Below are 15,423 nucleotides of genomic sequence, written 5' to 3'. Positions count from 1 at the left end.
TGAATGGTTGTCCTCTTCCTTGATTCCCAACTCTCTTCTTACCTTTGCTATTGAATTTGTCATTCCTTTGATTGCCATAAGAGGGATTTTGATCATCGTCTCAGTGTGAGTCCTTTCTATCAAGACATTCCCTTGCATAGTGACCTGCTTTATTGCAAATGTAACATCGTCCTTTTCTTCCACCCTTAGGTCCAGCCTTTCCTTTTGATTTAGTCCCGGAATTATTTCTTTTCTTAGCATGAGAAGAAAAGGTAGCAGGAGGACCTTTAGGCATGGGCATTTCTTGCTCTTCTACCCTTGTTTCTTCTTGAATGCATCTAGCCATTAATTCCTCAAAACCAGGAATTACATTATTGTTCAGAAGAGTAGTCCTGAACACGTACCATTCGGATGGTAATCCTCCAAGAGTCGTGAGTGCCATTTCTCTGTCAGTAATAGTCTCCCCAATAGATAGGAGATCGTTCTTGATCTCGGTGATTCTTAAGAAGTATGCTTGCATACTCTCATCTTTACCCTTATGAATTTCCTTCAGCTTATTTCTACGAAACAAAACTTGATTTGCATCATTAACTTTAAATAAACTCACCAGTCTATCATAGATTTCCTGGGAGGTGTTCAGGTTGGAGATGTAGGCCACCAAGTGCTTGTCGATAGAGTCCCAGATGATCTTCTGTTTTGACTTCTCTGGTTTTCCATTTGTTCTTGGCAGCAGGAGGTGCATTTGATGAAGGCTCAACAATATTTCCTCTCACATGATCCAACACTGCTTGATCCTCAAGGGTTAGATCGATAGACATCTTCCATCCGTGATAGTCAGCTTTCTCACAGAGCTTGTCTTTGACAGAAAAGAGTGTTGAGGACCCCATAGTTCTTTTAAGATAGCCTTGCCAATCTTCTCTTCAGTGATTGCTCTGGCTCTTGCTTGGGCTTTGTCTTCACCTCAGCTCTGATACCATGTTAAATTATGGTATGTTCTATGCTTATAACAGTTTACTTCTTTTCCTTATTATATTCCACAGATTAGCAATCACATGAACATAAAGTAAAGTGCAGATAGAACATTAAACAATCGACAGAAAACAAGCCAAGACAAGAGACACAAGATGTGGCAGCTAGCTGGGGACAAACCCCACAATGTGTGGGGAAACCCTTTGATCAAATCTTCTTTTATCTTCAATAATTTAGCAGAGAGAAATAGTACAATAAATCTGATTCATATCAATAGTAGAAAACCCTAGATCAGCAGCATCAGCATTAGCAGCTTCATCATCAAACTAGGGCAGATGATATCTCACAAACTGACCGTCAGATCGGCTTGATTCCACCACCAAAAGTTGCATCTTCCAGAGGAGGTTCAGATGAACCTACAGTGTAGTTCAGATGAGGAGATCTTCTAGTCCACGCAGGTCAATCTTTACTTCTGCAGTTGCAGTTTCAGTTTCAGCAACATCCGGCTTCAAACTAGGGCAGTCGATATCTTGCAAACCGTTCGTCGGATTGACTTGATTCCACCACCAAAAGTTGCGGCTTTCAGAGGAGGTTCAGATGAACCTACAACGCAGTTTAGATGAGGAAACATTCTAGTCCACGCAGGTCAATCTTTACTTCTGCAGTTGCAGCTTCAGTTTCAGCAGCTTTCGGCTTCACATGTGTGAGGGAGAGACCCTTTTCTACGCAGTAGAGAGAGAGATGTGAGATGAGTGAGTCCAAATGAGGAAAATTCCTCCTGTATTTATACACAATGTTGGTGTTTGAATAGATGCGACTGTTGGGCTTCTGAGCCTACATGAGTTGTAGGTCGGCTTGATAATAATTCCATAATCAAAATAAATTCATATCTCCATGAATACTTATCGAAGTCGGATGATCTTTATATCAATCCTACACCTCTCGACGAGAGGAATCTAATAAAAATATTATCAGCCATGAATAAGATGACCCACATGAAGTTTTGCCCTAGTTGCCAATTTTAACAATCAGTCAGGATTTCAGCACTGAGGAGTATTCACTGGATACTTGTCCAATTTTTGGGTGTTTTTAGTTGCTTCGCTTAGCAACCGAGTTGTAGTACGGATGCAGTGCTAGCAAGATAGCAGATGCAGCATCTGAGAGGGAGTCGCAGTACAGATGTAGCATTGGCAGTGTTAAAGGCAGCAATACAGTAGCAGCAGCAGTGCAGTAGTTGGTGGACAACAGGTCAGACATCAGCAGCGCAGAGACGATGCTTCAAAGTCAGAGCAGTATGCAGTAGGAGTGTATTGCTAGAGCACATTCCTCTCTAAGAGGGAGTGTTGATTTGGGGTAGCATCAGATGTCCTCTATGCCTCACATTTTGCAGGGAGGCTTGGACACGTATTCAAAAGAACCCAGAAAGCGTTTTGGGAAATTCCACCCAAAAGTGATTTTATTAAAATAATTAATATTTTTAATGGCGTTCCTAAGTCTAAACTTACGAAAATTAAAATATTGATGGGTATTAATCTAATCAAGGGTGAAACTTCTAGAAAAAGCCATGAATCAAGCCAAAATGATCTAAGACTTTGATTATGATTTAATCTAGATCGTTGGTTGTCCAACATGAAGATATAAGAAGGGGCTTGATGGTCATTTGGAAAACACATAGAGAGTTCGAGAAAATTGACTTCCTAGAGTGAGAAGTTCCCAGGAGGAAAATCAATTGCGGAGATCTTGCAGCAGAGGGGCAATGAGAATCCGGAAGAAGGAATTTCCGGAGAGTACGAGGCAGAGGGATAACAGAAAGACGTCCAGAGGAAGGCTGACACTGGCCAACATAGTGCTGATGCAGAGGCAACACAGTCCTTGAGGGGAAGTCGAGATTCCTTTTGAGTGAAGTCGAAATTTAGTTATCAGAAGCCAGCGTGTGAGTCTGGGAGGCAGAAAGTCGATTTCTCAGCCAACAGAGGATCCAGAGGAGAGGCAGTGTAATACCTAGGAGGGGTGATACAGAAACTACCTAGGGTGACGTAGTTCTGTGCAGAGACCATGCAGAGGGTGACGCAGAGTCTCTAGAGCAGTAGGATTAGTCACTGATTTTCTAGTGACAGGTGAGATCATTTCACCAGCCTTTTGTTCAGTATTCTCTCTGTATTGTATTGCTAGTTGAGCATCCTAGAATTGTACTAAGGATTTCTCTTGCTTAATAATAATAAACCCTCAAAGCTATTGCACCGGTTTTCCCACTTTGGGTTCTTCTAAGGACTTTTGTCCAAAAATAACTGTGTCCTATGTGTTTCTATTTTCCTTGCTCAATTTCTATGTTTCAGAATCATATTTAATTGGTGTAGGTTGCTTCAGTAACTTACTTCAATGTTTCATGAAGAAATATGAAAATATTGCAATGTAATTTACAATCTAGGTGAAGTAGATTCAACTGGTTGTAGTAGGATTCCTGAGATTGTTAGATTTAGGAATTTTCACACAGTTGCTACCTCATCTTGGACATCTCGAATTCTAGTGAGATATGGAGTTACGCCTCTACCTTTTATCATCTTTGTGGTCCTCGGCTTCTCCTTGAGAGCCATCTTCTGATTCTTTGATGGATACTAGTATAGCTTCACAATGGCATCCCACATATCCTTTGTTGTATTCTTCTCTAGAATGTGTGGAACAATATGATCTCGGACTCCATCCAAGACTATCCTCTTTGATTTGGCCATATCCTTCCTATACCAACAGATCTAGTAGGGTTTGTCAGTACAACTGTTGTCACGAACTCCTTCAAGCCTTGCTCATCCAACAGGAATAACATCCTAGCCTTTCAGATGCCAAAGTTTGAGGGTCCGTCAAGTCTATCGTGATCTCTGAGACTTGTTGTGGCCAGCTCTGCGAACCTCAAAAATTGGGAAATAAAAGGGAATCGCTTCCCTTTCCTGCTCAACCTCTTTCTGCTACTCAGACTCCCTTCTAGAATGTGCAGATCTACTATTGTCTACCTCTGAAAGTCCTTTGACACTCACACTACCTGCTACTCCAACTGGGCAACTTGCTCAACCTTTCGGAAGTCCTCTCTGGAATCTGGCACATGCACTGCTGCACCTGAAGCTCGCACTAGCTGATGGGGAAACTGCTACGGCCTACTACTTCTATAAATTATGGATCTCCACCTAGATCCTGATCTGGACACCCTCTAAGAAATTCTAGAAATTCCTCTTATTCTGTGTGATTTTATCTTCCACCCAACATTGATTTGTAGCTCCAAAACTTTGTTGCAAATCAACTGCACCCAGATCTATGCAACGAACTGATTGGTCTGCCTTCTGAAACCCTCTATCTGACAAATCCACACCTTCAAATCTTTGCAACTGAGGCTGAGCGAATTTTCCTGTACCTGCAACTGGAAATCAAACCTACAAAATTTCTTCCTCTTGCTATTGAGCCTCCAATCTGATATTCAACGCTCTGATACCATGTGAAATTTCCTTAAATTGCAGCAACTGGAATTTATTCTTCTAATTAATTATGCAATTTATTTGTTACAACAAGTAATGAATAAATCACATTGCAATTCTTCACAATAAAATTACGCTGCAAAAAATAAATTGGGAGCTGAGAAAGTAGATGGCATACACACAACAAAAAGGATGGCAATATTTTTGGACTAACATCCTCGAAAAAACCTCGAAGGGAAAACTAGTGCAGCAAATGAGGATTTATTTTATTATTATGCAACAATAAAAATCTCAGTACAACATCTGGATGCCTATCTAGCAATCCTCCAGCAAATCTACTGGCAAAATAATTTGGAGATAAATTATCTCCCTCTACATCCAACTCGGCCTCTCTCCTGCCACTCGCACTTCCCAGTGATTCGCACTACTGGACTAGAAATGTACACGACATAGATGGAGAAAATCGTACAGCCTGCTACTGACTCCAAATGGGTCGTCCTACCCCTTCTTGCCTCTAGATCTACTTTGCTTGGCTCCCAGAATGTTGATTTGAGTTCCTACACTCACTATAGAGATTCTACACTCGCACTTTTCTAGACAACTGGCAACTCACACTGGCTATGCAGTCCTCTGTAGAATTATTCAACCTCCCTGTTACTGTTATTCTGTTGTTGGGATTCACCACCAGAAAGCTCCTCTATTGTCCCCTCAATCATTGTTGCTCTTCGTTCTAGCTCGAACTCTTCTTCCTTGCTTGATATTTGCAACTGGATAGCTCGATTTGCCAAGGAACTCACTATCCCTGTGTCTCGATGTATTTATCTCCATCCCCATCGACTTGCTCTTATAATCTCGTTGGATCACCAACCATGAGTAAATCATCATCAATGACTAAGATCATCTCAAACTCAATTCATGTGAGTTTCTAGAGCATTCTCACCTTTCCTTAATTAATTCCTATTAATTAACCCGTTTTCATAAGTTAGACTTAGGAAAAATGTAAATGACGACTAATTAATTTAATTAAGGCGCCTCGCAAGCTTATCTCGTGAAACCTTTTATGGGTTATGAAGATCTCGTGTTCTTAGCCTCTCTAACAAAAATCAAGACTAGAACATCTATCTGATGCTACAAAAACTAACAAGGGCAAGGGTCGAATTCAACTAGGACTTGCTCTAAGACAATGTTGGAGCTAATTTGGATTATTTCCACCTTGCTTGACCTTCCTAAATCAAAATTTAGCCTTTCCCTTGGTGGAAATTGCCTACTTAGGGATGATGTCACCAACCTTAGGCAATTTAGGTCTGTTTAAAAACCCTAGTTCAGCAAAAGGCTTCAACTTAGGGCAATTTGAAAGTTTGCCACTTTATTTGTTGATCATATCTTTCAAAGCAAACATTCTCTTTATGCTTGCTTGCCTAGATGTACCATTGTTGAAGTACATCTTGGAACACTAGGCTTCTTCATAGGTGTGTTGTTACTTTATACAAAGAATTGTCCCTGATTCCAAGTGAGAAGTACCTTGATTAAGCCTCTTGAACATCACCATGATACGATCAACATAGAAGACCGTTAGGTGATCTATTCAAGGAAGCCTCCCGTGTGGTGAAATTACACTAAAGAGCAGAAGGTGGAGTGCTAAGATGACAATGGCAGCCACCTCATTGTTATATTATGTTAAAACTGGCAACTAGGGCCAAACTCCATATGGGTCACCTCATTTATGGCAGCTGATATTTTTCTTGGATTCCTCTCTCCAAGAGATGTAGGATTGATCTAACAATCATCTGATTCTGACATGTATTCATGGAGATATGAATTTATTTGTATTCTTGACAATTTGTCAAGGTCGTCCAACAAGAAAAACAATCACTTTCACCCCCAGCTTATCCTCAACGTTGCATATAAAAGGAGGAGACCTTGTGGCATAATCTCACTCATCTCATCTCACATCTTCTCTCCCCCCTCTTGATTGGGTATGCATAAAGGAGCAGCATCTCTCTCACACATGTGGCTGGAAGAAGGGTTTTCTGATTAGGGCAGCGTTGACCTAGGGTTGACTGAGCTGCAGGTGGGCAGAATTGATAGCGTTGACCAGTGTTGACTGATTCTTGCATGTGGATTGGGTTAGGCTGCCTCTCCTTGGCAGGCCACATTTCTGGACAGCACCTTTGAGCTGTTTTGACTATGCGTTGACCAGCGTTGACTGTCATGAGGGCTGACCGCAGGTTTGACCAGTGTTGACTGAAGTTTGACTGTGATTTTTGGACTGTTTTGGGCTGCTTCTTCTTGCTGTTGGAGGCCGAGTTGACTGAGCATTGACCAAGATTGTTTGGAGGTCAAATCTGACCTGTTTGACCAGCTTTGACTTTGCTGGTTAGGGTTTTGCAGTTGCTGTCATAAAATTACAGAATTGTATATTTGTACTATCTCTCTCTCTCTGCTGAATTATTGAAGAATATAAGAAGAATTGATCAAGGGTTTCCCCACATTGGGGTTTGTCCCTGGCTAGTGCCACATCTTGTGTCCTCTTGTCTTGGCTTGTCTTCTACTGTTTATATTTATGTTCTATCTACATTTTACTATCATGTTGATGTGATTGCTATTCTGGAAATTGATATTGGGCTAATAAGAAATTTGAAGTAAATTGCTCTTAAGCATAGAACATACCATAATTAACATATTAGGATCCGGACCTTGCCTTGGTAGGCCTCCCACAAGTCTTGCTAGATTGAGGCAACAGGTCGCAAGTCAAATTTGGACCTATAAGCCAAAGGGTGATCAAATGGAAATGGAACATAACATTCACTCAAGAGGAGTTGTGCTAGCGTTAGAAGACTCTCCAAGAGGCATGTTAGGGTTAAAGGGACTAAATACCTAGAGAAGGTCTATGGGGGTGCACCCTATGTAAGAGGAGAAGTTTCATGGTTTAAAAAATATTTTTCTCCTCTCTAAACCCTACGAGGATCAAACCCTAATTTGGGATGTACAAAGACAGGAAAGCTACAAATAGAGGAGGATTAAATTTGTTGAGGGTATGGTTGGAAGGTTGAAGTTCCCCTCCAAAATTAGTTGAATATCTTTGGGAGGACTGGAAGAAGGACAAGTTCAATGTGAGGTTTCCCATCTCTATTATTTTAGTGCATTATTAGGGTTTTAGCAAGAATTCCCATTGTTTTTGCAGTTGAAATAATGTTTCGAGAAAGGCAAGTTTGTCACATAAGAAGAGGTTAGAGTTGAAGTTGTAAACACTCCCTAATCCTTGATGTAATCCCGAATTGTTGAAGGTTTTTCTGATGTTATTTCCTGCGTAAGGTTGTTTCACTTCTTTTTGTGGGCTGTCTTAGCTGTGAAGGTCAAGTAAGACCTACTCAATCAAACCCTCTTGCTCTTTGATCTTGACACCATCACCAAATTAAATAGACATCGATTTTGATAGTCCACCATACCTTTAATTCTAAAGAATGTCATAAATATGATAATATCTTTTCTACGGTTTCCCACCTTGTGCAAAAAAAAATTAACCAGCCTGAAGTGAGAGGTTGCTGTAGTAACAATGGGTCACCTTCCCAAGCCCCCCTAGAGCTGCGCTTGGTTAAGGAACTTTGTAACAATTCAATTGCAGGTTTGGGAGGTAACACAATGTGCCCTTCTCAAATTATAAACATGTGTGTGTGTGTCTAGCATTGAAGGATAGGAAGAGATTGATCCATAACATTATGATGTACTGTGATAGCATTTGGGGAGTGATTGAACAAAAAATTAAGATCTTGGGATATCCAATACTTCAATATGGCAGCCTTGGAAACCTGGTCATAAAATTGTCTTCATCTTCATTAAGATGCTAACTTTCTTGGTAGCAGAACTGAAAAGCCTTGTCAGCTAACCATCCTTGTGGCAAATGCACTTGTTCATGTTCATCTAGTATAATATCACTTTCATTAGCCTATTTATCATTGTTGGGCAGCCTTTTTTCAACATTAATTGGAGAATTAGACTCTGTTTGAAGGAATGTATGTACACAAAAATGTGCAACAATGACACATGCATACTTGTAATCAAACAAGCACACCCTTCATTCCGTGTTTCTTAATAATGATGGAATGTGCATTGGAATAAACCACACATTTGCCCATGCTTTCTTGGATGTGAGAATGGCTTCACCACATTTATTATAGATGATTATCCCATATCTTGTTCTATAACCAGTTTGCCGGAGAATATCCTCCCCTGTTCTTTCCTGCATATAGATATAGGAGCCCTACCTGGATTCTGAACACAATGTCAATAGCAAATTTTATTCATACTTTGGGACAAACTATTTGATCCTTGTATGAGAAATGGCCATATATTTTATAATTATGAAAGGCAGGGACTCTATTTCCTGTTCAATATTGTCCATAATCTCCTACAGTCTACTAGTCAGTTTGCCACTCAAGCACTGAAATTGCCCTTAATTTCTAGGGGTTGTACAAGTCTAACCTGGTAGATTCGGTTTTCTTTACCAAACATATGTGCACATTATCGCACTTCAGTGGTGTTCTACTCTTGACTCCAGCTATTTCAGCATTGCCGTAGGAAAAAGTGATCCCTACCTCATGGAATCAAAATCCAGATCGCTCAGCCACTAGGTATTGGGTCTTTTGTTTCAAGGCGACCACATTCATGAATCTCTAAAATCAAACAGGACAATCAAATCTTTGATATGTTTCGTTCTTTAGTTGTTTATTATATGAACGTTATATACTATCAGCAAAGGCAATACTGAGTTTACAATAATACTAGCGATGTTTCATAATGAATCATGTATCTATGAAAGTTGAAGCTAAGAACAATGGCACTGGGAAAATATTTATTCATACCTTTAGTTCTGCAGATGTCAAAAAATGATCCCTGATGCCTTGGAAAATCTGTGCCACTAAAGCATTTACAATCTGTTCAGAGGAAGGTGCAAGTCTACGATTCCAAAGCGTGCTTTCCAACAAGTCAACAAGACGTGTTTCAGCTGTTTGGTTTACTCCTGACACCTCTGTGCTTGAAAAAGCTTGGTTAGTTTTAGTCTCTGAACGAGGCTTAGTGTCTTGCTTGTTCCCATTTGCACTTGATCCAACTCCCAAATCCTGAGCAGTTGCCCCAATTATAGCAGCATTATTGAGGGATGTCTGTTCACTGCTCGCAAAGGAATCTAGAAACTGCCGCAGCCCAGCTCGATTCTGATGATAAAATAGAGATAGAAGTGCAACTTTAAAATCCATGACAGAAATGAAATATAGATGCAAACTTCAGCCCACAACCAAGCAAATTAACAAATCAGCAGGAATCCTCACTTCATAAATCCAGATCATCACTATAATCCTTCCAGGCAAGCAATCACATCTTGAGAAAATACTACAGAGTTTGTCTCATGAAGAAACAAAGTGGGAAAATTCATACCTTGTTATGAAGAGACCAGGTGACATAGCGTGTTGTACTTGTAAGGTCTTCCATACATCTATAAGATAGAAAACAATATATCAGGCATGAGAAATGTACTATATATATATATATACTGGAAAGAAGGTGCATATGTCAAGTGATAAAAGGACTTGGCCAAATTGTATATTTAAGGGTGTGGAAAAGAAGAGATAATGTTAATTTTAGGTATGCTCTATGCCAGAGCAATTTATTTAAATTTTCATAGTTAGCAATCACATCAGCATTATAGTAAGCTGCAGATAGAACATAAGTATAAATTGCAGAAGACAAGCCAAGACAAGAGGACACAAGATGTGGCGCTAGCCAGGGACAAACCCCACAATGTGTGGGGAAACCTTTGATCAATTCTTCTTTTATGTTCTTCAAAGTTCTGCAGAGAAAGAGAGAGAGAGAGAGTACAATTACAATAGAAGTCAACACTTTGACTTTTGATATCTACAGAGATCAGTTGAAGACATATTGCTTCAACTGATTCTCTAAGGTGACTTCTTCACCTATCATAGAGCTGCATCTCGTCCATTTGCTGCACCTTGCTATGTAGCACCATCATGCTATCCTTATGCTACCCATACATCATGCTGCCCTGTTCATCAGTATGCTGCTCCTTACTTAACGTGCCCATTATGCTGCATCATGCAGTCTCATTACTTATCATGTTGCCCTTTATATCATCATGTAGTCTTACTGAACATGCTGTCCATTACATTATTATGCTGCCCTTTATTAACATGCCCATTATCCCAGTGCTGTACCAAAATATCACTGAGCTGTTCTCATTGATCCAAGAGAGGTTCCAGCATTGTTAGTGCAACCCTCTTGCCACTTGCATAGATTGACCACTGTTAAATCCATGCTATCTAAAGTTCTTCTATGACAGCACTTAGTCACCGACTCACCATGAATAGCGTATAACAGTCTTCATGACCTGCATATATATGTCTCCATGATTAGCGCATAACTGTCTCCATGATCAGCGTATATGAGCAGCGTATAACTGTGGATAGATGTGATCCTCTTGACAGCAGTTAAGGCTCCTTTTAGAGCTTCATTATATATCATATTAAGGCAGCGTATTAAGCCTCTAGAGATGTATAATTTAGGACAGGTATGACTGTGTATAAGATCAGCGTATGGTTCACATTACCTCAAACTGTGTAATGTCTCCTATAGCTGAGATGAACCCTTTTATGACTGCGGCTTGATGATAGTGGCACCCTTGTCTTGCTGACCAGCGTATGACAGCCCAGTGTATATATAACCAAGACTCCAGCGTATATATATAAGACCATGATGCAGTGTATATATAAGACTGTCCAGTGATTACATTATTGCCCAGCATCCAGCATTTATATAAGTATATGACTGTCCAGCGTTGACATGTATGCGTTCTAATGTATGACTGCGTTTCATCCTTACCTTGCTGCCTTGACAGTGTGCTGCGTATATTTCTCCTTGTGCTGTGATGAGGGCTTGACCTGCGGCTAGGGCTGAGTGTCACCATAGACTATGACTGTCCCCATGAACCATGCCTACGTATTAATCTCTATGCCCAGCGTGTATCCATTTGCCAGCGTCCTTCATTACAGCGTTGAATCCACTGTATCACATCTTTTATGAACTGCGTATATGAACCATATCACATCGCGTGAACTGCGTACCATCTAGCGTGTGTGGTCCATGCCTTGAATGCGTTTAACCAGCATACATCCTCATTGTTTGCCAGCATGTAAATGTCTTCTTAGATCTGTGGCTAAGTGTCTCCATTTCCAGCGTGTACATGATAGGGCTGTATAACTGCGTTTCAGTGTCCAGCGTATCATCTTCATTGCCCCAATGTATGATATACTGTGCGTATATATTTCCATCTATGCATATATTATATGGCCAGCATAATGCTATGCGTATGGCCAGCGTATAGAGATTCGTTGTGAGCAGCGTATTGAGGGCTTTATCTGTGTGAGAGCTAGGGCATCATCTAGGCCAGCATATTCTCATGTTCTCTCCTTCTCCAAAAACCCAGGACGTGGAGAGGAGATCACCTCAAGAATTATGATCATGAAATGACTTCAAGTCCTCTATATTTATACTAAAAAATATATGATGAATAGTCATGACGTTTGGGTTTCTTGAACCTATGTAAGAGCTGGTCAGCTAGATAATAAAACCATAATCTAAATAAATTCATATCTCCATAAAATTTAAATACATATATGAATCGGATGATCTTTGGATCAATCCTACACCTCTCGACGAGAGGGATCCAATAAAAATATCAGCGGCCATAAATAAGCTGACCCACATGGAGTTTGGCCCTAGTTGCCAAATTTAACACTCCCTTTCAACTAGGGAGAACTCCATCCGTAGATCCATATGTCCGACTGTAATATCTCTGCCATCAATGCCCTGCACTGCTCTACCTAGCTCTGCTCTGCTGACTTTGCTGGCTCTGCTAGCTCTGCTCTGCTCAACTTTGCTCTGCTAAACTATGAAGAAGAAGAATTGATCGAGAATGTCTCATACCATTCTCCACTGACCCGAAGTCAACCTCTGAGTGCGTACCACTGGCCCCAAACCAGTCTCAACCGACCCGAAGTCAGCTTCATAGTAGGTACCACTCCTACCAAGGGTCCTAGACTAGTATTGGAGTCTCACTCCTACCAAGGGTCCCAGACTAGTATCAGAGTCTCAGAGAGTGTACCACTGGTCCCAAACCAATCTCAGCCGACCCGAAGTCAGCGTCATAGTATGTACCACTCTCACTGGTCCTAGACCAGTACTGCACTGACACAAAGTCAGTCCCAGAGTATGTACCACTGGTCCCAGACCAGTCTCAGCCAACCCGAAGTCAACGTCATGGTATGTACCACTCTCACTGGTCCCAGATCAGTACTGCACTGACACAAAGTCAGTCTCAGAGTATGTACCACTAGTCCCAGACCAGTCTCAGCCGATGTAATATTCCTAATTAGCCATGGCTAATTGGAATATTCGATTTTGCTCAATTTTGCCTTCTATAGTTATTTATAAATAAAAAGGTGAGGAAAGGGGGACATAACTCACTTTTTGAATAAAGCCACCCCCTAGTAGCATAACGTTGTAACTTAAAAGGGGAGCCAAGGGGGCCAAAGGACCACGTAGAGAAGGGCGCCCACATAGACACTTCGAGGGACTGCGCAGATGGAGAAGGAGCATGTGGCAAGAGAGAGCCTACGTTGGAGGAGGTGGGCCTTAGGGTTTTGAGAGAGGCCAACGCTATAAAGGAGAGAGGAGCCTCCTCATTTGGGCATTGGATTATGTTGCATTTGAGCTAGTCACTTCGACTTAGAGCACGCTGGCTGTTTAGCTTGTCTGCAGCACTGTTTAGTGCATCAAGTGTCTCTGTTCGGAGATCTCACCCTTAGCCCCGGGGGACTTCGAGTGCCCGCTCGGGCAAGGTAGTTTCATCAGTATTTCGCAGGAGGAGCGATCTCTGGAGTTGAGGAGGAATTGAGCATTTTGATGACTGCACAGTCTTGAGAAGGGAGGAAGCAGTCTCTTTCGGTAGGAGCTCCGGAGTGGGTTTATGTGGAGGATTTGAGCTTGGAGATTGAGCAAGGGATCAGCCCTTGCATATTGGAGGATTTTGGCCAAGTCTTGGGTAGAGTTTGGAGGATTCTCTTCAGGGGCAGCGCAGAGCCTTGAGGGATAGCGTAGATCCTCAAGGGGGTGATTTTCGGGAGTCAGCTATTTTAGAAAAGCTTTCTGGGCTTTTCTAGGTTTCTTGAGCAAAGGTTGATTCCAAAGTTTCAGCATTTTCTGGGGGGGGAACAGCCCCAAATCCTCACTTGATTCTAGCAGTAACAGCAGCACAACAATTCTTTGGCAGCTTGGATGCAGTTCAGAGAGAGGCCATTTCCTTACCATTCTGAGTGTATTTCTTCACTTGCCTTGTGCAAGTTGTGGTGCTATCTTTCTGATCATTGCTTGTACTCTCTCCATTACCCAGTATAATAAAATGGCTTAGCATTTCTCTCTGCATTTTTCGAGTATCTGCTTATATTCCATGTATACATTATTGTATGTTGCACTACTGTAATTTTTTTTTATCTCTTTGAGATCCCCGACTACTATACCACTTGTGTGTTTTTCTCCTATACTCTTAGACAAAGTCTAGAAAGGGCCAGGTAGCCTCCAGATCTCATCCTCTTTTCAGAGGCGACATATCTAGTAAATGCCCTCCAGTCCATCTCTGGTTGGAGTTTGCTTGTGTTTGAGGGATACCCCTGATAAGGGATATTACAGTGGTATCAGAGCATAGATATGGCTCAGTCTGTGGAACTAGCAGTCTATGACACCGAGGGAGAAGCCCTACATCTGTTAGAGAGGTAGGAAATACAGAGATATTGAGCGTAGGTTAGTGAACACCTACGGAGAGGGAGACTGTGTTCGGGTGGTGGACACAGAATAGGAGGAGCCTGTGGTCGATGCAGAGCAGGAGGATCCAATGGCAGATGAGGACGGGAAGAGATTTGTCGACATGCTCCTCAAATCAGTGCAGGATCTGTCGAGGCAAATCGAGGTGATGGGGCAGAGATTCACGGCGGTGGAGGCTAGCCAGCGTGAGAACCCACGGGTTTTCCAGGTTGGTGAGGGATCGTGTACATCCCACCATTTGCCAGAGTAGGGTGCCACTCAGCGTGATACTACTCAGTAGATGGCCTCAAATGCCCCTACACGCTCTACCATGCCCACTTTCCTAGGAGCAGACACGGGGGCCGAAGCCCAGCAGGAGGCGGAGCCTGGTCATATGGGCGATTATTTTGCAGAGTACCAGGCCTATGGGCAGGAGTTTAGGGATGTCCTCTCATTCAGAGACTTTGTTTAGCTCCAACAGGATAGTAGACCCCGCGACCATCACAGAGGATACAGGCATTATCATGATGGAGACACCCACCGCAAAGCTAGTAGATTCCACTTGCCTACGTTTAATGGCTCATCAAATAGTTCAGCAAAGTCTTGGGTGGAGAAGCTGGACATCTATTTCCAGCTTAACCAGATGTCGGAGACAGAGGCCATCAAGGTGGCGACATTACATTTGGATGGTGAGGCCCAGGACTGGTGGTTCCATGGGATGGTTACACTTAGACACTCCACAGTGGCGACATATGTCGAGTTCACTAGGAGATTGATAGAGAGGTTTGACCGGGGGGATCCGGAACAACACTTTGTTGAGCTGACGAGGCTCAAACAGACTGGGAACTCAGAGACCTACATTGCAGACTTCTTGAGGGTTTCAGTGATGGTGCCAGATCTATCCGCGACATGGAGGATCTACATGTTTGTTGAGGGCTTAGTAGAGCCACTTCAAGGTCTAGTCAGATCCACTAGACCAGCCACACTCCAGGATGCTATTAGCAGGACCCGAGACTTACAAGATGCCTTACCCAGGACCCGGACATCTCACCCCCAAAGACAGGCTTTCCAGCCTAAGGGGAAGGATGTGAGGATTCCGCCTCCAAAGGGGAATCCAGGACGAGCACAGATTGATGATGATGCCAGG

At 42.1% G+C, this 15,423-nt stretch overlaps 1 protein-coding gene across 1 annotated transcript in view; it reads right to left on the bottom strand.

Annotated features, from left to right (window-relative positions):
* Positions 1–15,423, bottom strand: part of ARC5 (P-loop containing nucleoside triphosphate hydrolases superfamily protein) — a 363,658-nt gene that overhangs the window by 24,779 nt on the left and 323,456 nt on the right. Inside the window, exons 9-10 of the mRNA XM_089397159.1 lie at positions 9,843–9,900; positions 9,272–9,622 (exon numbers count right to left, since the gene is read on the bottom strand). Coding sequence (XP_089253285.1) covers positions 9,272–9,622; positions 9,843–9,900 — 409 coding nt within the window. The remainder of the gene's footprint in view (positions 1–9,271; positions 9,623–9,842; positions 9,901–15,423) is intronic.

Source organism: Pinus tabuliformis, chromosome 1_2 (assembly GCF_031772625.1).
Source record: "Pinus tabuliformis cultivar Carrire ecotype Pingquan chromosome 1_2, CPIR1, whole genome shotgun sequence".
Taxonomy (NCBI): domain Eukaryota; kingdom Viridiplantae; phylum Streptophyta; class Pinopsida; order Pinales; family Pinaceae; genus Pinus; species Pinus tabuliformis.
The sequence above is the reverse complement of the archived record's forward strand: the minus strand, read 5'-3'. Positions and strand labels throughout refer to the sequence as shown.